At 46.7% G+C, this 21,249-nt stretch overlaps 1 protein-coding gene across 1 annotated transcript; it reads right to left on the minus strand.

The window, feature by feature from the left end:
- Positions 1-625: 625 nt before the first annotated feature.
- Positions 626-20,419, minus strand: C20H19orf18 (chromosome 20 C19orf18 homolog). The gene is made up of 6 exons (XM_071088116.1): positions 19,871-20,419; positions 19,658-19,762; positions 18,048-18,089; positions 9,695-9,797; positions 4,455-4,615; positions 626-924 (listed from the first exon to the last, which is right to left on the minus strand). Exons 1-6 carry the CDS (start codon positions 19,989-19,991, stop codon positions 806-808), a joined length of 651 nt encoding a protein of 216 aa, XP_070944217.1. The 5' UTR covers positions 19,992-20,419; the 3' UTR covers positions 626-805.
- Positions 20,420-21,249: the final 830 nt, after the last annotated feature.

Here is a 21,249-nt window from a genome sequence, read left to right on the forward strand (position 1 = left end):
CATACATTTCCTTTTTTTGTGGAGACGGGGCCTCACTATGTTGTCCAGGCTGCTCTTGAACTCCTGGACTCAAGCAATCTGCCTGCCTCATGCTCCCGAAGTGTTGGGATTGCAGGCATGAGCCATCATGACTGGCCTGGATGAGTGTGTTTTATTTACTTATTAATTTAATTTATTTATTTATTCATTTTTGAGACAGGATCTTGCTCTGTCAACCAGGCTGGAGTGCAGTGGTGCAATCTCGGCTCACTGCAACCTCCGCCTCCCGGGTTCAAGTGATTCTCCTGCCTCAGCCTCCTGAATAGCTGGGATTACAGGCGCGCACCACCAGGCCCGATTAACGACTATGTTTTAATCCGGTGTCATATTTATTTTGACATCCTCAGTTTCCTCATGTGTACAAAGGAGACAAGGTATGGAACTGACAGGTAATCTCACCAGGAAAGTTTGGCTTCATGAAAGCTATTCCCTGGCAAAGTCTGGGAGATGGCCCCCCAAAACTACTTATGCAATATTTCTGGTCAGGAGCAAGAAAAGAAAATCCTGACAAGTTCTCTTCACCCTTAACAAAGTTAGATTCTTTTCTATTTTCCAATTAAGTTATAATTATTCATGAAATATGAGAGCCAATAAGCAGGAGTTGCTATATCATGTGCCTTTATTTTCTGGGATACACATTTGGCGTTTCTTTCTTTGATGTTCTCTTCTACAAGGTTCTCTGGGAGCAAGCCACGCCCACGGGCTCAGTCTCCCAGCACCCCCATAGTCTCTCCTCTGCCTCAGCCGGCACCTCTGTCATCTGTGTTCACAAATCTTCCATTTTTCCATTATGTGACGCATTCTTTGTTTCTTTTTGTGTTACTGAGTTTTTCTCTTCCCTCAGTTTCTTCTTCTTCATATTTTTCCTTCTTTTTGATCTAATAACTAAAATGTAGAAACGATGTTATCAATATAGTAATAAGTGAGGATTAAAACTGGAGACACAGGGGTGAGGGAAAAAGCCTGGAAAAATGGAGGTACCAACAGTGGAATTTTCAGAGGATTCATAATGAATGTTATTTGTCTGACAAGGATGGTGAAAATTAAATTTTAAAATTATTTTCCCATATTTTGTATTCAAGTTGTATAAATGCCCAGGAAAAGAAGAAGAAGAATGTAGAAAAGTTATAATCCAATGTGGTAAAGAGACATTGGGAAAGTGTTTTCTTTTTCTTTTTTTTTTTTTTTTTTTTTTTTGAGACGGAGTCTCGCTCTGCCGCCCAGGCTGGAGTGCAGTGGCGCGATCTCAGCTCACTGCAAGCTCCGCCTCCCGGGTTCACGCCATTCTCCTGCCTCAGCCTCCCGAGTAGCTGGGACTACAGACGCCCGCCACCTCGTCCGGCTAATTTTTCGTATCTTTTTAGTAGAGACGGGGTTTCACCGTGTTAGCCAGGATGGTCCTGATCTCCTGACCTCGTGATCCACCCGCCTCGGCCTCCCAAAGTGCTGGGATTACAGGCTTGAGCCACCGCGCCCGGCCCGGGAAAGTGTTTTCTACAGGTTATGACAAAGCCCTCTGCCTCAGTGAGCATCAGTGATCTCTCCTGCTCTGGCCGTTCTGCCTCTTTCTGGCTATGTCTGGAGTTTTTAGAGAGTAAGTCCATGTGAGGAATGGTTAGTATGGCTGAATCACACACTGCACTCTCTATAGGTTTCTCTCTAGAAATTTTTAAACAGATACCCACGAATCTCAGAACTTCTAGGCTGGGCTCAGTGGCTCAAACCTATAATCCCAACAGTTTGGGAGGCCAAGACAGGAAGATCTCTTGAGCCCAGGAGTTTGTGACCAACCTGGGCAACACGGCGAAAACTGTCTCTACTAAAAATACAAAAACTAGCCCAGTGCAGTGGCTCATGCCTGTAATCCCAGGACTTTGGGAGGCTGAGGAGGGCGGATCACTTGAGGTCAAGAGTTCGAGACCAGCCTGGCCAACATGATGAGGCCTTGTCTTTACTAAAAATACAAAAATGAGCCAGTCATGGTGGTGCATGCCTGTAATCCCAGCTACTCGGGAGGCTGAGGCACGAGAATCACTTGAACCCAGGAGGCAGAGGTTGCAGTGAACCAAGATCGTACCACTGCACTCCAGCCTCGGCAGCAGAGCGAGACTCCGTCTCAAAACAAAAACAAAAACAAAAATGAGTTGGGCATAGTGACTTGCACCTGCAGTCCCAGCCACTCAGGAGGCTGAGGTGGGAGGATTAACTGAGCCCACAAAGTTGAGGCTGCAGTGGGCTGATATCGCACCACTGCACTCCAACCTGGGTGACATAGTGAGACTCTGTCTCAAAAAAAAGAAAAAAAAAAAAAAAAAAAGCCAGGAGTGGTGGCTCACGCCTATACTCCTAGCACTTTGGGAGGCCAAGGCAGGTGGATGACTTGAGGTCAGGAGTTCGAGACCAGCCTGGCTAACTGGTGAAACTCCATCTCTACTAAAAGTACAAAAATTAGCCAGGCATCACGGTGCACGCCTGTAATCCCAGCTACTCTGGAGGCTGAGGCAGGATAATTGCTTGAACCCAGGAGGCAAAGGTTGCAGTGAGGCAAGATTTCGCCACTGCACTCCAGCTTGGGTGATATAGGGAGACTCTGTCTCAAATAAATAAATAAATAAATAAATAAGGCCAGGCGCGGTGGCTCAAGCCTGTAATCCCAGCACTTTGGGAGGCCGAGACGGGCAGATCACAAGGTCAGGAGATGGAGACTATTCTGGCTAACACGGTGAAACCTCGTCTCTACTAAAAAATACAAAAAACTAGCCGGGCGAGGTGGCAGGCGCCTGTAGTCCCAGCTACTCGGGAGGCTGAGGCAGGAGAATGGCGTAAATTCGGGACCTGGAGCTTGCAGTGAGCCGAGATCCGGCCACTGCACTCCAGCCTGGACGACAGAGCGAGACTCCGTCTCAAAAAAAAATAATAATAAAAATAAATAAATAAATAAAAAATAAATAAAATTCTATAGCTGGGGTGCACTGGCTCACTCCTGTAATCCCAGCACTTTGGGAGGCCAAGGCGGGTGGATCACGAGGTCAGAAGATCAAGACCATCCTGGCTAACATGGTGAAACCCCGTCTCTACTAAAAATACAAAAAATTAGCCAGGCCTGGTGGCGGGCACCTGTAGTCCCAACTGCTGGGGAGGCTGAAGCAGGAGAATGGTGTGAACCCAGGAGGCAGAGCTTGCAGTGAGCTGAGATTGCGCCACTGCACTCCAGCCTGGGCAACAGAGTGAGATTCCATCTCAAAAAAAAAAAAAAAAAAAAAGAACTTGTACAAAATCAGTTTTAAATGATCAGTGTCACTCTCTTCTCACAAGTACAGGAGAACATGTCTGTGGTGGACATGGCATGCTGGGAACTTTGACCCTGGGCTAGTGACCTCTATTTTGTGGGTCTGGATCCCATTTCCACATCAGATGGAGACATGGTGCAGGTGAAACACCTGCGTGTTGGTGTTCTGAATGCAGGATAACATCATGGTAATGAGTATGTTTAACGGAAACATGTTTTGTGCTGGGAAAAGTTTGTTTCCTGAACTCTGTTAGATCCTTGGAATTGCCCTGCAAAAGGAACTGAGCAACCCCACAGTTGTTCACCCCTCTGTAAGATTTGATGAGAAAGGTTCATTTCCATAAGTGTGGCTGTGAATATTTGTCTCTCTTACTTCAAACTCCCTTAACTCCCACTTATCTTTGCCTTTGAAAACCAAGCCACAGGCCGGGCACAGTGGCTCACACCTGTAATCCCAGCACTTTGAGAGACTGAGGCAGGCAGATCACAAGGTAAGGAGATCAAGACCATCCTGGCTAACACGGTGAAACCTTGTCTTTACTAAAAATACAAAAAAAGAAAGAAAGAAAGAAAGAAAGAAAGAAAATTAGCTGGGCATGGTGGCACGCTCCTGTAGTCCCAATTACTTGGGAGACTGAGGCAGGAGGATCACTTAAACCCAGGTGGTGGAGGTTGCAGTGAGCCGAGATTGCGCCACTGCACTGCAGCCTGGGCGACAGGGAGACTCCGTCTCAAAAAAAAAAAAAAAAAAGTTGGCAGCAGTGGCTCACGCCTGTAATCCCAGCACTTTGGGAGGCTGAGGTGGGCAGATCACGAGGTCATGAGATCGAGACCATCCTGGCTAACATGGTGAAACCCCGTCTCTACTAAAAATACAAAAAATTAGCTGGGCATGGTGGTGGGCTCCTGTAGTCCCAGCTACTCGGGAGGCTGAGGCAGGAGAATGGTGTGAACCCAGGAGGCAGAGCTTGCAAGGTGAGCCAAGATCGCGCCACTGCACTCCAGCCTGGGCGACAGAGCAAGACTCCATCTCAAAAAAAGAAAAAATAAAGAAACAAAGAAAAGAAAACCAAGCCACCGCTGCCAGCTTGGCCTTCCTGCGAGTGGCTCTGACAGGTCACGTTACCTGAGTGGATGAACTTCTCCAGCTCCTTTTCGTTCTCTGGAAGTAGGTGCGTGGACTCATCCTCATCCTCTGAGCCCTCTTCTTTGTCTCCTAATGACGGTATCCTGATATTCTTATAAAGCGACTCGAGCTGTTGTCTTTCCTCAGCCTGTGCCAGTCGACTGGAGAATGATATAAATAAATTTAGAAGCACAGTTTTCATGGTGAATAATTCATTTCTCAATCATGCCACTTTTTGACTGGAAAGGAGTTGCTTGTGGGGTGGGTGTAGAAGTAAGACTTTGAAAGCAGACTAATCATGGTCAGATCTCAAATGTCTACCTGGTCAGGTCATTTCCTGGAGTAAGGAGTAACTCTTATCCCAAAGCATGGATCAAAGCCAGGACTAGACGTGAGCAAGGCACTCACATCGGGTTCCAAACTTAAGGTGTTGACAAAAAGCTCCATAATCAGACAAATCATCTTTCTTTCTCTCTTTTTCTTTTTCTTTCTCTTTCTTTCTTCCTTTCTTTTCTTTTTCTTCTTTTTTTCTTTTCTTTTTTTCTTTCGTGTTCCTCTCTCTTTCCTCCCTCCCTCCCTTCCTTCTTTTTTCTCTTTTTTTTCTTTCCTTTTTCCCTTTTTTTTTTTTTTCTCTCTCTCTCTTTCTTTCTTTGGAACAGGGTCTCAGTCACCCAGGCTAGAAGTGAACTGATGCAATCATGGTTCACTGCAGCCTCAAACTCCTGGGTTCAGTCTTCCCTGCTCAGCCTCCTGAATAGCTGGGACCACAGGCTCATGGCACCATGCCCAGCTAATTATTTTTGTATTTTTTTTGTAGAAATGGGGTCTTGCTATGTTGCCCAGGATGGTCTCAAACTCCTAGGCTCAAGCTACCTTTCCTCCTTGGCCTCCCAAAGCACTGGAATTACAGGTGTGAGCCACTGTGCCCAGCCATAGTCATATTTCAGTGTAATATTTTACAAAATAAAAATTAATGGAAGAAATCCGTGATGAACAAAATGGGATAGAAAGGGTGTTACTGATGTTTCTACCTCACTGTAGGTCCAATCCTGGAAGTGGATCATTGAACAGCTATTTCTGTTTGGTGTGGAAATGGATGACAGTGTTTTCTTAACATACTTACCTTCCCAGTACTTTGTGAATTATGTAATAAAAAAATACTTTTAGATGCCAGGCGCAGTGGCTCACGCCTGTAATCCCAGCACTTTGGTAGGCTGAGGCGGGCAGATCACCTGAGGTCAGGAGTTTGAGGCCAGCCTGACCAACATGGAGAAACCCCATTTGTACTAAAAAAATACAAAATTAGCAGGGCTTGGTGGCGCATGCCTGTAATCCCAGCTACTTGGGAGGCTGAGGCAGGAGAATCACTTGAACCCGGGAGGCAGAGGTTGCAGTGAGCCGAGATCGCGCCATTGCACTCCAGCCTGGGCAACAAGAGTGAAACTCTGTCTCAAAAAAATAGAAGATAAAAACTTTTAGGGTTAGCTTATTTGTTTTTTGTTTTTCTTGCTCAAAGCCAAATCCCAGCAGAGGGTTGGCTCCTTTGGGTTCCAGGGGCAGTGGTGGAGGAAGGGTGTGGGCACTCTAGAAGCTGTGAGGCAGCAGAGCTGGCTGCAAACATCACCAAAGATCGTCAAAAGGCTGGGGCAGGAGCAAGAATTGAGTGACAAGAGGGAGGTGCTCGCCTCAGTGTGAAATGTAAGGAGGTGCCCCAAACACTGAAAAATGAAGATGAGTTTTTGTTTTGTTTTTTTTTTTTTTGAGATGGAGTTTCGCTTTGTTGCCCAGGCTGGAGTGCAATGGTGCGATCTCGGCTCACCACAACCTGTGCCCCCCAGGTTCAAGTGATTCTCCTGCCTCAGTCTCCCAAGTAGCTGGGATTACAGGCATGCGCCACCACGCCTGGCTAACTTTTTTTTAATTTTTAGTACAGATGGGGTTTCTCCATGCTGATCACGCTGGTCTTGAACTCCCAACCTCAGGTGATCCACCCACCTCAGCCTCCCAAAGTGCTGGGATTACAGGCGTGAGCCACCACTCCCAGCCCTTAACTCAATATTTTTAAAAATTGAAATGAGGCAAAAAAAAAATCCAGGATATACCAAATATCAAAATTGTAAACAGAGATAGGATCCAACAGTGCTGTGCTGAACCACGGGGGAGCTTGAGTCAAAAGGAAAGGTGTGAGTCCCTATACATATGTTTTAATGTATTTTTAAATGCTTATTCTTTTCCAAAACACTTAAGAAGTTCAGAATATTTTTAATAATTGAAAACTGGTGTATGAAAAGTCACAACGTTAAGTTTAAATATTTTATCTAGGCCAGGCATGGTGGCTCACGCCTGTAATCCCAGCACTTTGGGAGGCCAAGGCGGGCAGATCATGAGGTCAGAAGATCGAGACCATCCTGGGTAACTCAGTGAAACCCTGTCTCTACTAAAACTACAAAAACAATTAGCCAGGTGTGGTGGCGGCGCCTGTAGTCCCAGCTCCTTGGGAGGCTGAGGCAGAAGAATGGCGTGAACCTGGGAGGTGGAGCTTGTAGTGAGCAGAGATCGTGCCACTGCACTCCAGCCTGGGCGACAGAGCAAGACTCCATCTCCAAAAAAAATAAAAATTATTAAAAAAAACATTTATACCCCAAACAAAATTAATTGTAATTTTACTTCCCTGGTTTAAATAAAAGCAAACTTACCAATAGTATTTTCAAAATTTACTTCTGGAAAAAATGAACCACTAAAAATTACATAAAACTTGTAATTTTGAATAGGTGGTTTTGTTTTTTTTGTTTGTTTGTTTCGGTTTTGGCCTCAGGCTCCACTCTAGCTTAGTGCTAATACAAATGTGAAAACAATAAGAATTGACTAGCTCAACAACTCAATTCAACACTGAGTGTCCAGGAGATATTTTTTACTGAGTTGCATTAGAAAACTTTATATTTATTAATAGTTTTGTCTATAATAATGAAATATACAGAAGCTACGGTTACATAATTTTTTTTTTTTTTTTTTTTTTTGAGACAGGGTCTCACTCTGTCACCCAGGCTGGAGTGCGGTGGTGCGACCTCAGCTCACTGCAACCTCCATCTCTGGGGCTCAAAGCATGCTCCCACCTCAGCCTCTAGAGTAGCTGGGACTACAGGTGTGTGCCACCATGCCTGGTTAATTTTTGTATTTTTTCTATAGATGAGGTTTCACCATGTTGCCCAGGCTGGTCTCAAACACTTGAGTTTAAGGGATCTAGCTGCCTCGGTCTCCCAAAGTGTTGGGATCACAGGTGTCAGCCACTGCCCCCGGCCTATACAGTTACATAAATTAAGTGGATGTAGTGGAGATAACCCACAACCAAGCACGCAGGTTACACTCTCATTAGCAACATTTTTCTCTTTTACCTTTAATGTCACTTTGCCTTCATGTGACCTACTCCAAGGTGGTCTCAACATAGCTGCCTCAAAAAATATCCCACACATGGCAATATATCCCATTTTCATACTTAATTCTAATGAAGCAAGTAATTTTGTACTTCTCAAGCTGTTTCTGGTGAGATAACAACGGAATCCTAGCATGGAATCATAGAGTAGGAGTCAGGGTCTGTTGCTTTGCTGTGACATGAGGTCACAGTGTGTCTCACCATTTTCTACCGTGAATTTCAAAACGATTACATCACTCGAAAGAGCTTGATCTCAAGCTTTATTTGCGAAGACGGTGACGTATCTTCCCCCAAAGCTGCTATCACCCCAGACTGCACTGACATATTTCTAGTGAAAAGGAGAGTCGTCACTCTTTTCTGCTGTGCACTATTGAGATTCCTTCCAAAGTAGCAAGTTCATTTTTATTTATTTATTTATTTATTTATTTATTTATTTATTATTTGAGACAGAGTTTTGCTCTTGTCGCCCAGGCTGGAGTGCAATGGCGTTATCTCTGCCCACTGCAACCCCCGCCTCCCAGGTTCAAGCGATTCTCCTGCCCCAGCCTCCCAAGTAGCTGGGATTACAGGCGCCCGCCACCATGCCCAGATAATTTTTGTATTTTTAGTAGAGACAGCATTTCACTATGTTGGCCAGGCTGGTCTCGAACTCCTAAACTCAGGTGATCTGCCCGTCTCAGTCTCCCAGAGTGCTGGGATTACCGGCATGAGCCACCACACCCGGCCTCAAGTTCATTTTAAAATACCAAATGCTGGGGTCTGAGAATGGTGGCTCACATCTTTAATCCCAGCACTTTGGGAGGCCCAGGCGGGTGGATACCTGAGGTCGGGAGTTCGAGACCAGCCTGACCAACGTGGAGAAACCCCATCTCTACAAAAAATACAAAATTAGCCGGGTATGGTGGCGCATGCCTGTAGTAATCCCAGCTGCTTGGGAGGCTGAGGCAGGAGAATTGCTTGAACCCAGGAGGCAGAGGTTGCAGTGAACCGAGATCCATACCACTGCACTCTAGCCTGGGCAACAAGAGCAAAACTCCGTCCCCACCCAAAAAAAAAAGTAAATAAATAAATAAAATACTGAATTTTGGGAGGATGCCAGCATCTCAAACTGTGTCTTTCAAACATTTTTTTATCATGACTCCCAGTAAAAAATATATTTTATTTCACAACCATGTGTCTCTGTGTGTACATGTCTCACATGTGCATCTGAAAAGTTTAAAAATCAGCCTTTTACATTAATATTTTAAGTAATATTTCCTAATATATTCTATTCTGCTGAATTGTATTCTGTCCTGTGCCTTTCTTTCTTTTTTTTTCATGTGTATCATGACTCAACATGAGTACAACCCACATTTTGAAAAACACTAATCTGGAAATTTATAATGACTATAATAATTTAACAATTGTAAGATGTGTCATCATCATCCTTTGACACTAAATAATAATCAGTTGACTTGTTACGTCTCATTTAAGGATAGCAGATTTTTTTTTTTTTTGAGATGGAGTCTTGCTCTGTCGCCCAGGCTGGAGTGCAGTGGCCAGATCTCAGCTCACTGCAAGCTCCGCCTCCCGGGTTTACGCCATTCTCCTGCCTCAGCCTCCCGAGTAGCTGGGACTATAGGCGCCCGCCACCTCGCCCGGCTAGTTTTTTGTATTTTTTAGTAGAGACGGGGTTTCACCGTGTTCGCCAGGATGGTCTCGATCTCCTGACCTTGTGATCCGCCCGTCTTGGCCTCCCAAAGTGCTGGGATTACAGGCTTGAGCCACCGCGCCCGGCCAGGATAGCAGATGTTACTTAGCAGATACTTACTGTATCATATAGAAGATTGCCATCCCACTTATCAGGGCAATGCTGAAGGCTACGCTTGAAATTAAAATTACTTTAACAAGAGCAGGTCTATGCCGAATTATTGCTAAAAAGAAAGAAAAGAAAATAGTGCTCAAAAATGTTCATTTTAGCTATGTCTTTCAGTTAATATATTTGTCCTTACAGAGGGGAATAGAAGTCAAAACCAGACACACTTTTAAAAATAGCTTTTTTTTTTTTTTTTTTTGGACACAGAGTCCCGTTCTATCACCCAGGCTGGAGTGCAGTGCATGATCACAGCTCACTGCAACTTCCATCTCCCGGGTCCGAGCAATTCTCCTGCCTCAGCCTCCCAAGTAGCTGGCACCACAGGTATGCGCCACCACACCTGCCTAATTTTTTATGTTTTTGTAGAGATGGGGTTTTGCCATGTTGCTCAGGCTTTCTTAATTTTAGAAAATACTGAAGTTAGATTTTACGGCCTATGTGAACAAATATAATTTTTGCCCCCAACAATCCCTGACTCAAGTTCACCTTCCATCCTGGGCTGGAGCCCTCCCCTCTGCTCTGTAGAGACACTGGGTCCCTGACTCTGTGTGGCAACACCTGCTGTGTATGCAGCTGAAGGGGAAGTGGCCTTCATCTTATGATTTGGGTGCTGCCCTGATGGTCTCAGATTGTGTGGTGCTCTCATGAAAGGACACTGCAGGACAACTTAGGATGGAATTCCATGGACCTGCATTCCAGGTGTCAATTTTAGGACTACGGAACACGCTATAAAATCACGGCTGTTCTTTGCAGGCTCAGGTGTGTCATCCTCCTTCATATTATCTGAAATGTGAAAAATAACGAGTTGTTGTTTGTGCAAACTGAACAAAATAACAGCTGGCGAAGTAAGTGCATTATTCAGCCACTTGTAAAATCTGACAAGTTGGAATGGGTGCCGTGGCTCACACCTGTAATTCCAGCACTTTGAGAGGCCAAGGTGGGTGGATTACCTGAGGTCAGGATTTCGAGACCAGCCTGACCAACATGGTGAAACCCTGTCTCTACTAAAAATACAAAAATTAGCTGGGCATGGTGCCGCGTGCCTGTAATCCCAGCTACTCAGGAGGCTGAAGCAGGAAAATTGCTTGACCCAGGAGGCAGAGGTTGCACTGAACCAAGGTTGTGCCATTGCACTCCAGCCTGGGGAACAGAGCGAGACTCCATCTCAAAAAAAAAAAAAAATCTGACAAGTTGAGGCAGCTCCCCCTTGCCTCATGCCTGGCCTTCCCCTGACTGCCATCTCTTCACTGGCACAGGGCAAGGGGTTCAGCCACCTGAGCTGAAAAGCGTCCTGAGATTCACCCGTCAGTGGAAACAGCATACTGAAAACAGCCTGGACTATGAAAAAGCTAAGCGTGTAAAATGAATAACTAGATTTTAGGTGAGGGATATGGGGTGTTCACTCTACAGTTCTGTCTACTGTTCTGTATGTTTTCAAATTTTCATGAGGAAATATTTTGGGAGGGAAAAGAACACAGGTTGCAGATAGTTTAGGTGTGATGAAAACTGAAAATGGGCCAGGCGAGCTGGCTCATGCCTATAATGCCAGCACTTTGGAAGGCCAAGGCAGGTAGATCACTTGAGGTCAGGAGTTCAAGACCACTCTGGGCAACATGGTGAAACCCCGTCTCTACTTAAAATACAAAAATTAGCCGGGCATGGTGGCTCACACCTGTAGTCCCAGCTACTTGGGAGGCTGAGGCAGGAGAATCACTTGAACCTGGGAGGCAGAAGTTGCAGTGAGCTGAAATTGTGCCACTGCACTCCAGCCCGGATGACAGAGCGAGACTCTGTCCAAAAAAAAAAAAGAAAAGAAAAGTAAAGACAACTGAAAACGGACCATTGGATGGGGCATCCAGGAGTTCATTAGAGATCTAGGCAGAGGACATATTAGCTGTGTGGTGGGGACACAACTGAAGCAGGTTCGGGAGGGAGTAAGAAGAAAGTAACTGGAAAAGAAAGTTACTGAAAAGTAACTGATTTTGAAAATGATTTTGGGGAACTTTGTATAAAAGAAAGAAGAGAAATGGGCACAGCTCCTGGAGGAGTCTAAGAGATCGAGAGACGGATCTTGTTTTTAAGACGTGAACATTGGCAGCACGTTCGTGAATGGGAATGAGACAGTGAATCGTGATACTACAGTACCAGTTCATTCTGGCTGCTGTAACGAAACACCACAGGCTTGGTGGCTTAGAAACCACAGACACAGCCAGCCGCAGTGGCCCACTCCTGTAATCCCAGCACTTCGGGAGGTGGGCAGATCATGCGTGAGCTCAGGAGTTCAAGACCAGCCTGGGCAACATGGTGAAACCCTGACTCTACAAAAAATACAAAAATTCGTCGGATGAGGTGGCAGGTGCCTGTACTCACAGCTACTCAGGAGGCTGAGGCAGGAGAATTGCTTGAGCTAGGGAGCGGGAGGTTGTAGTGAGGTGAGACTGCGCCATTACACTCCAGCCTGGGTGACGGGAATGAAACCCTGTCTCAAAAAAAAAAAAAAAACCCTTTGGGAGGCTGAGGCAGGTGGATCAGGAGGTCAGGAGTTCAAGACCAGCCTGATCAACATGGCAGAACTCCATCTCTACTAAAAATACAAAATAAAATTAGCCAGGCATGGTGGCTGACGCCTGTAATCCCAGCTACTCAGGAGGCTGAGGCAGAAGAATTGCTTGAACCCGGGAGGCGGAGGTTGCAGTGAGCAGAGATCACACCACTGAACTCCAGCCTGGGCGACAGAGCAAGACTCTGTATGAAAAACAAAAAACAAAAAACAAAGAAACAACAGACATTGATTTCTCACAATTCTGGAGGCTGGGAGGTCCCAGATCAAGGTATCAGCAGCTTTGGTGGCTGGCGAGGGTTCACTTTCTGGTTCAACAGAGGGTGGCTTCTTTGTTGTGTCCTTACAGGGTGGAAGGAGTGAGAGAGCTCTCTGTGACTTCTATTGTAAGGGTACTATTCCCAATCATGTGGGTTCCACCCTCATGACCTCGTCATCTCCCAAAGGCTGCAACTCCTAATATCCTGACCTTTGAGATGAGGATTTCAACACATGAATATGGGGTTGGGGGACACCAGCATTCAGACCGGAGCATGCAGGAAAGGGAGAAAGAATTGCCAGGAAAGTCCTTGAGTTGGCCTAAGAGGATGGAAGCTGGGACAGAGGCCAGCCTTGGCATGGATGGTTCAATTTCCAGCAGGAGATGGAGAAAGGGGGTGTGATTGCTGTTAGACAGGAGGGTGTGGACACTGTCTTTTAACTGCTTAAATTTTGTTTGTGAAGGAGGCAAACAAGGGCATTCTGGGAGCGCAAGGCTGGGGTAGAATACACTGAGATATTTGCAGAGCTAGATAAATATATGAGAAAGTCATCAAGCAGGATGGGAGAAGTAGACTAGGAAAATGAATAGCATATTTTTAATAAAATTTCCTAGAAATAGACCAGGCATGGTGGCTCACACCTGTGATCCTAGCACTTTGGGAGGCCGAGGTGGGTGGATCACGAGGTCAGGAGATCGAGACCATCCTGGCTAACATGATGAAACCCTGTCTCTACTAAAAGTACAAAAAAAAAAATGAGCTGGGTGTGGTGGCAGGCACCTGTAGTCCCAGCTACTCGGGAGGCTGAGGCAAGAGAATGGCGTGAACTCGTGAGGTGGAACTTGCAGTAAGCCAAGATCGTGACACTGCACTCCAACCTGGGGGACAGAGTGAGCCTCTATCTTAAAAAAAGAAAGAAAGAAATTCCTAAAAATGGAATTGCTGGGTGGATTTATTATATTTTCTTATTTTCTGTATTCCTGATGCTCTGGCATTTGGGGCCTTCATCCTGGAGAGACCTCCCTTCTCAGGGCTAGTTATTTCTTAGAGACAGCAGATGACTCCCCTGCAAGCACACCTTTGATATACAAACCAACCAATCCAGAGCCCACACCCCAACCATCTCCTTTTCAAACTCACACACTAAGCCAATCTCTCCCTGCCTGCCCTAAATCACTCCAGGGTCAAATACTGGATAACTAGAAACCACCCCTATGGTTTGCCAAAATTAAACCATTCAAATCTAAATTTACTCAGAGTACCTGCCATGCCTCACCCATTCCTTCCCTCGGAAACCCCAGTAGAGGCGGGGACCATGCTCACCCTCCCTTCCTGTGCTTCCTGAGGGTCCTGCTGTGCCCCTCTGTGGTGGGCCGTGTCTCCTGTTTCCAGGAATCTGTGGGTATAAACTTTTTCCTTCATGAAGATCATTTGTATGTCTGGGAGTTTTGTCATAACTGATTAAAATAAATCCCCCAGGTATATTTCAACACTCTAAGTTAAAAAGTAACCACTGGCCAGGCGCAGTGACTCACACCTGTAGTCTCAGCACTTTGGGAGGCCGAGGTGGGTGGATCATGGGGTCAGGACTTTGAGACCAGCCTGGCCAACATGGTGAAACCCCATCTCTACTAAAAATACAAAAATTAACTGGGTGTGGTGGTGCACACCTGTAATCCCAGCTGCTCGGGAGGCTGAGGCAGGAGAATCTCTTGAGCCCGGGAGGCAGAGGTTGCAGTGAGCTGAGATCACGCCATTGCACTCCAGCCTGGGCGACAGAGCAAAACTCTGTCTCAAAAAAAAAAAAAAAAAAAAAAAAAAGTAATTGCCTTGGCCAGGCGCGGTGGCTCACCTCTGTAAGCCCAGCACTTTGGGAGGCCGAGCCGGACGGACCACCTGAGATCAGGATTTCGAGAACAGCCTGATTAACAAAGTGAAACCCATCTCTGCTAAAAACACAGCATTAGCTTGGCATGGTAGTGGGCACCTTGGCTGGGCGCAGTGGCTCACGTCTGTAAGCCCAGCCCTTTGGGAGGCCGAGCCAGACAGACCACCTGAGATCAGGATTTCGAGACCAGCCTGATTAACAAAGTGAAACTCCATCTCTGCTAAAAACACAACATGAGCTTGGCATGGTAGTGGGCACCTGTAATCCCAGTTACTCGGGAGGCTGAGGTAGGAGAATCGCGAATCGCTTGAACCCGGGAGGTGGAGGTTGCGGTGAGCTAAGATCTTATCATTGCACTCCAGGCTGGGGGCCAAGACTGAAACTCCATCTCAAAAAAACAACAAAAAAAAAAGTGATCGCATTGTTTTTCTATTTTTTTTTTTTTTTTTTTTGAGACGGAGTCTCGCTCTGTCGCCCAGGCTGGAGTACAGTGGCCAGATCTCAGCTCACTGCAAGCTCCGCCTCCCGGGTTCCCGCCATTCTCCCGCCTCAGCCTCCTGAGTAGCTGGGACCACAGGCGCCCGCCACCTCGCCCGGCTAATTTTTTGTGTTTTTAGTAGAGACGGGGTTTCACCGTGTTAGCCAGGATGGTCTCAATCTCCTGACCTTGTGATCCGCCCGTCTCGGCCTCCCAAAGTGCTGGGATTACAGGCTTGAGCCACCGTGCCCGGCCTGTTTTTCTATTTATGAGAACTGTCAATTGCCCTTTCTAGAAGTTGTGCTCACTGCTAGCCTACAAACAAGACCTGAGGTTATGTTTCCCAGCTCCTTTGCCGATACAGTTATGAGACATTTTACCCACTTTCAACAGGATAGCTGAAAACCGGAATTACAGTGTAGTTTTATGAAATCAAATCATTCAAACTTAAACTAATTTAAACTTAAAGCTGCTGGAACCTTGAACTACTCTGAAACTTGAGAGCAATGTGGCTATGCAGCTTGAATCACAAGGATGCAGCAGCAACTTCTGTCTTTTTTTCCTGTAAATAAGAAGACCAAGAGGTGCCAGCTGTGAGAGCCCCCTCTGATGGTTGCTCCTCCTCACACAGCAATAATCTTCCTTGGAACGGGGTTGCTGTCTGGAACCAATCAAATAGATGTAACTTATGCACTGGTCTCACATGGAAAATGTTACAATCCTGCTACAATGTCAGTCTCTGTGCATATAAGTGAAACCTTAACTTCTCTTTAGAAATGCTGTCCCCATTAGTTTGGAGTCAGTGTCTCCTGGGTGGACATCCTCAAGCTTTGTGCTCAAATAAACTCTGTACTTAATCATATTTGTCAAACTTCATTATTTAAGCTTGGCAGTTTCAATGCACAATTCTTACTATGAGTAAGGCAGACATCTTTCCATATATATATATATATATATATATATATTTTTTTTTTTTTGATATAGAGTCTCACTCTGTCACCAGGCTGGAGTGCAGTGGCTGGATCTCTGCTCCCTTCAACCTCCACCTCCCGGGTTCAAGTGATTCTCCTGCCTCAGCCTCCTGAGTAGCTGGGATTACAGGTGCCTGCCACCATGCCCAGCTAATTTTTGTATTTTTTAGTAGAGATGGGGATTCACCATGTTGGTCAGGCTGGTCTCAAACTCCTGACCTCAGGTGAGCTACCCACCTCAGCCTCCCAAAGTGCTGGGATTACAGGCACAAGCTACCGCAACCGGACCATCAACTTTATTAGACAATTTTGTCCCGCCTCCATTCTACCTACAACTGGGACCTGAAGCTCAGGGGTGGCAGAGGTCTCAGTGACCTTCCAGCGCCAGCGCACAAAACAAGCTAGTGTCAAAAGAAGGACCAGTGTACAGGCCTTTGACACCCCAGCCGGGACTCAAGCTCTGTGCTTTGGTGACGGTGGTGTCAATGAGCAGGTGAAATAGTCATAGCTGAGCTTTAGGAAGATCGATAATGTGTTTGGCATGGATGGATGTATTCATTGTGTTTTTTATTTTCTGCATTTCCTGATACTTTGACATCTTGGGGCCTTAACTGACCCTTGAAGATACTGCCCCTCCCAGGTCCAGCCAATTCCTAAAGATAGTAAACTCTGGCCTGCGAGTCCACCTTTCATGTGCAAGCCGACCCACCCGCAGCCTACGCCCCAACAATCTCTATGGAGCTCTCATGCTCCAGGACACTATCCCCTGCCCCCAGCTACCCCAGGGCCAGGTCCCGGACAACCAGGGACAGACCCCATGCTGCACAGCCACCAAATCACTCAAGCTGATCCCAAGCCTGCCTTGCCTACCTGCTTCCTATAAAAACCAGAATAAAGTTTGTTTTGTTTTGTTTTGTTTTTGAGAAGGAGTCTCGCTCTGCCGCCCAGGCTGCAGTGCAGTGGCCGGATCTCAGCTCACTGCAAGCTCCGCCTCCCGGGTTCACGCCATTCTCCTGCCTCAGCCTCCCGAGTACCTGGGACTACAGGCGCCCGCCACCTCGCCCGGCTAGTTTTTTGTATTTTTTAGTAGAGACGAGGTTTCACCGTGTTAGCCAGGATGGGCTTGGCCTCCCAAAGTGCAGGGATTACAGGCTTGAGCCACCGCACCCAGCGTTTGTTTTTTAAAGACAGTCTCCCTCTGTTGCCCAGGCTAGAGTACAGTGAGGCAATCTCAGCTCACTGCAACCTCCACTTCCCAGGTTCATGCGATTCTCCCCCCTCAGCCTCCCGAATACCTGGGACTACAGGTGCCCACCACCACTCCTAGCTAATTTTTGTATTTTTAGTAGAGATGGGGTTTCACCATATTACCCAGGCTGGTCTTGACCTCAAGTGATTTGCCCGCCTCGGCCTTCCTAAGTGCTGGGATCACAGGCATGAACCACTGTGCCCGGCCCAGAATAAAGGCTTTTGCTCACACTTTCCTGGCTCCCTTTGCCTCCTGACCAACCCTGGTGCTTCCTTGTGTGGCCTCCTACTTCTAGGGACCCGTGAGTACCAGGCTTCTTCCTTCACGACAGTCATTTCTGCGTCTGCATGTCTCACTCAGCGTACGTGATTAAAACAAATGGTGGCTACGTGCTAAAGCGGTGGGGATGGGTGGGGGGCGGAGCTGACTCAGTAGCCGTCCAGTTGCAGGCACTTAGCGAATGTGCAGAGGAGAAGGAAGGACGCTCTGGGGCGGGAGTAGCAGCAGGACACAAGGTACCTTCTGCTTTGGAGGACTCTGAAGCGAGTGGTGTTGAGGAGGTTCCAGGACAAGCCACAGTGGGGAGAGTTGCTAGAAAGGCTGCTGACGGGGTCGCTGTGTGTGCCCATGCATTCTGTGTGTTCCACAGAGATCTCAGACACAGCCTGTGCTCTACTCACTACACCACCAGCCCATGGAGTTCAGCCACCTTCTCACCCGCCCCAGACGGTGTCACTGTGCATCCCCCTCCATAGGGGGCACCTTGTCTAACACACGTGAAGGTGCAGACTCCTTGTGCAGACTCCTTGGTGACCACCCGGCACCCTCTGCAGCCACATATCACAACAGCTTCAGGAATGTTGCGGGTCCACCCGCCCGCCCTTCCAGATCCCTTGTCTTACCTTTATTCCTCAGGAATTTCATGGGGTTCGTAGGTGACGCCGCTAAAAGGGCATCAAAGGGGATCAAGAAGAAGAGATTTTAAGATGGCTTAAGATGAATTTGGGAAAACAAGGAAATAACTTGGCATTAGAGAAGGCTGCCTAACACACAGCTTCCAAATATCTCAGATGGCATGTGTTAATACATTCCTCCCAACGCCTGGCAGCAATGTGTGGGTTAATTTGCAGAAACCTGGTGTTCTTTTTGCATCCGGTGCTCCCTATCACGAAGAATGACCTTTAGGAACAGGATACCTTTGGTTTCTGGCCTCCTTTTGCAGTCATACAAGTTGGGAAATCTCTGCCCAAATTGAGGACCTGGAGGGAATTTGAGTTGAAGGGGCTATGACCTCATTAGAAGGTCAGAGAGGGTTGGGCACAGTGGCTCGTGCCTGTAATCCCAGCGAGGCAGGCAGATCACAAGGTCAGGAGTTCGAAACCAGCCTGACCAACAGGGTGAAACCCTGTCTCTACTGAAAATACAAAAATTAGCCAGGCATGGTGGTGCATGCCTGTAGTCCCAGCTACTCAGGAGGCTGAGGCAGGAGAACTGCTTGAACCCGGAGGTTGAGGTTGTGGTGAGCCAAGATCGCGCCATTGTACTCCAGCTAGGCAACAAAGACTCTGTCTCAAAAAAAAAAAAAAAAGATCAGAGAGCCAGGCAGAGAGGCCAGGGAGCCAACAGTAGTGTCCTTTCCTCGGACACAAATTAGATGCAAATGTATCACACAGCATTTCCTTTGCACGGAATGGAGATTGTTTATAAGCATCATGTATCTCCACAGAGGGTTGCTGAGCTTCAAAGATTGTTGGGGTTGGTTTTGCTGTTGTAAGATAAACAGACATCCTCTAGTACTCAAATTAGAAAGGAACCATAGAAAACATTTATAAAGAATTCTCGGCCAGGTGTGGCAGCTCATGCCTATAATCCCAGCACTTTGGGAGACTGAGGCAGGAAGATCATGAGGTCAGGAGATTGAGACCATCCCGGCTAACATGGTGAAACCCTGTCTCTACTAAAAATACAAAAAATTAGCTGGGCCTGGTGGCAGGCGCCTGTAGTCCCAGGTACTCAGAAGGCTGAGGCAGGAGAATGGCGTGAACCTGGGAGGCGGAGCTTGCAGTGAGCCGAGATCGCACCACTGCACTTCAGCCTGGGCGACAGAGCAAGATCCGTCTAAAAAATAAAAATACAAATAAAAATAAAAATTCTCTACACTCGTAAACCTTCTGTGTCTAGACTTGCATGCTCTACTGCCAAAACATGCACCAAATTACAATTCAAGTCAGACAGACACATCTGTGTAATCTGGATGGGATCAAGGTTTTTGTGTGTGCTAATTAAAGTGAAATGAAGAAGAAAGAGAAGAAAGTGGCAATCCCTAAAGAGAAAGCACAACTTAACAGAGTGAAGAGCATAAAATCGAATTTCCAAGCAAATGTTTATCTAATTACACTCTATTTTATGAACCTTTCTACTACCAAGCACACAGTACACATTCACATAGCAGATAAGAGAGGACTCCAGGCTACGATTCTCACTTCACTGAATGAGGAATTCAATGACTCACCCACGGATCTCGACGCAGCCCCTTGAATCCCAGGTAACTGGGTTTTACGAGAGAACACTTTGGGCCCTTTGGTGATGTTTCTGGGTGGTTGTGATTGTTTATTGCCTTGAAAAGAAAACGTTTTGCGGTGAAATGTAATTACCCTCTTTTTATCTCTCCTGAAACAGCTTTTCAGTTTTCCCTGAGTCACGTAAAACCAATGGTTGAAGCTACCTGGTAAGCCTGTTACGTTTCTAGTGGGATGGAGTCCATCTGCAAACGGCAAGCATAAATGAAGTGGGCATTCCATTACAAACAAAAACAAAATGAGGAAACCACTCTGAACCTTGTCCATCACTCTCAAATTATCAGCATTTTATCCTATGGATGAAAGGAAATACTCAGCTACAGTCCAGCATCTGCCCTCTATTTATCTGAGCAATCAAACTCTACTCCCTTCAGAATGTTTGGGCAGTGACTTGGAGCCACCAGTGTGAGGTCAGTCCTTGCTGTGGTAACGGAGTTCCTTCATGGAACCAAGCTGACCAATGGGGAGACTACAGGGTAAAAGGGCAGTGCTTGGAGGTGCAGGCATGATGAGACCAGGTCCCTGCCTGCAGTATGCAGATTAGTGAGGAGGCAGAAAGAAATCAATTACAGTCAGCCCTCTGCATGCGTAGTTCCCCATCTGTGATTTCCACCAACCTCACTTGGAAAATGTTCAGGAAAAAAGGAATGGGCACGGTAGCTCACGCCTGTAATCCCAACACTTTAGGAGGTCAAGGGCAGATCGCTTGCAGCCAGGAGTTCAAGAACAGCCTGGCCAACACAGCAAAAGCCCAGCTCTACTAAAAAGACAAAAATTTGCTGGGTGTGATGGTGTGCACCTGTAGTTCCAGCTACTTGGGAGGCTGAGGCATGAGAATCACTTGAACCCAGGAGGTGGAGGTTGCAGTGAGCTGAAATCATGCTACTGCACTCCAGCCTGGGCAACAGAGCAAGACTCTGTCTCAAAAAGATAAAACAACAAACGCAAAAACAAAAACAAAAACTAGCCATGCATGGTGGCGTGTACCTGTAGTCCCAGCTACTTGGGAGGCTGAAGCAGGAAGATCACTTGAGCCGAGGCGGCAGAGGTAGCAGTGAGCCAAAATCGTGCCACTGCCCTCCAGACTGGGCAACAGAGCAAGACTGTGTCTCCAAACAAACAAACAAACAAAAAAAAAAAAAAAAAAAAAGAAAGAAAGAAAGAAAAGAAAAAGAAAAGAAAGTGGAAGGAAAGCAGTTACCCTTAGAAGGGAGGCAATGTGCACCAGGGAGACCCACAGCAGGAAGGTGAAGGGGGACTCCTGATGACTGAAAGTGGGCCCTAGGCTTCCGAGATGGCAGGAATGGAAGATGGGCTCAAAAAGGCAATGAACTCAGTCATGTATGAGGAAGACAGAGGGGACCTGGGAGTCCTGGACATTAGGGAACACCAAAATCAATCTTGATTCTTTAGTGTCCAGGCTGTGCATGATAGGTGACAGGAAGGGAATACTTCCCAGAAGAAGCAGAAGTCGGACTTTCTTTTGACTCGTGATGTGACCTGAGCCACAGGAGGCTACCCCTTT

This window comes from Macaca nemestrina, chromosome 20, assembly GCF_043159975.1.
Source record: "Macaca nemestrina isolate mMacNem1 chromosome 20, mMacNem.hap1, whole genome shotgun sequence".
Classification (NCBI taxonomy): domain Eukaryota; kingdom Metazoa; phylum Chordata; class Mammalia; order Primates; family Cercopithecidae; genus Macaca; species Macaca nemestrina.

Excerpts from the sequence above, each read along its gene's own strand:
- C20H19orf18 (XM_071088116.1), bottom strand. The coding sequence starts at position 19,991 with ATGGACAAGGTTCAGAGTGGTTTCCTCATTTTGTTTTTGTTTGTAATG. Across the intron at positions 19,763-19,870 it reads AAACGTAACAGGCTTACCAG|GCAATAAACAATCACAACCA; the intron begins GTAGCTTCAACC and ends TTTCTTTTCAAG. Across the intron at positions 4,616-9,694 it reads GCAATCTTCTATATGATACA|TCGACTGGCACAGGCTGAGG; the intron begins GTAAGTATCTGC and ends ATCATTCTCCAG.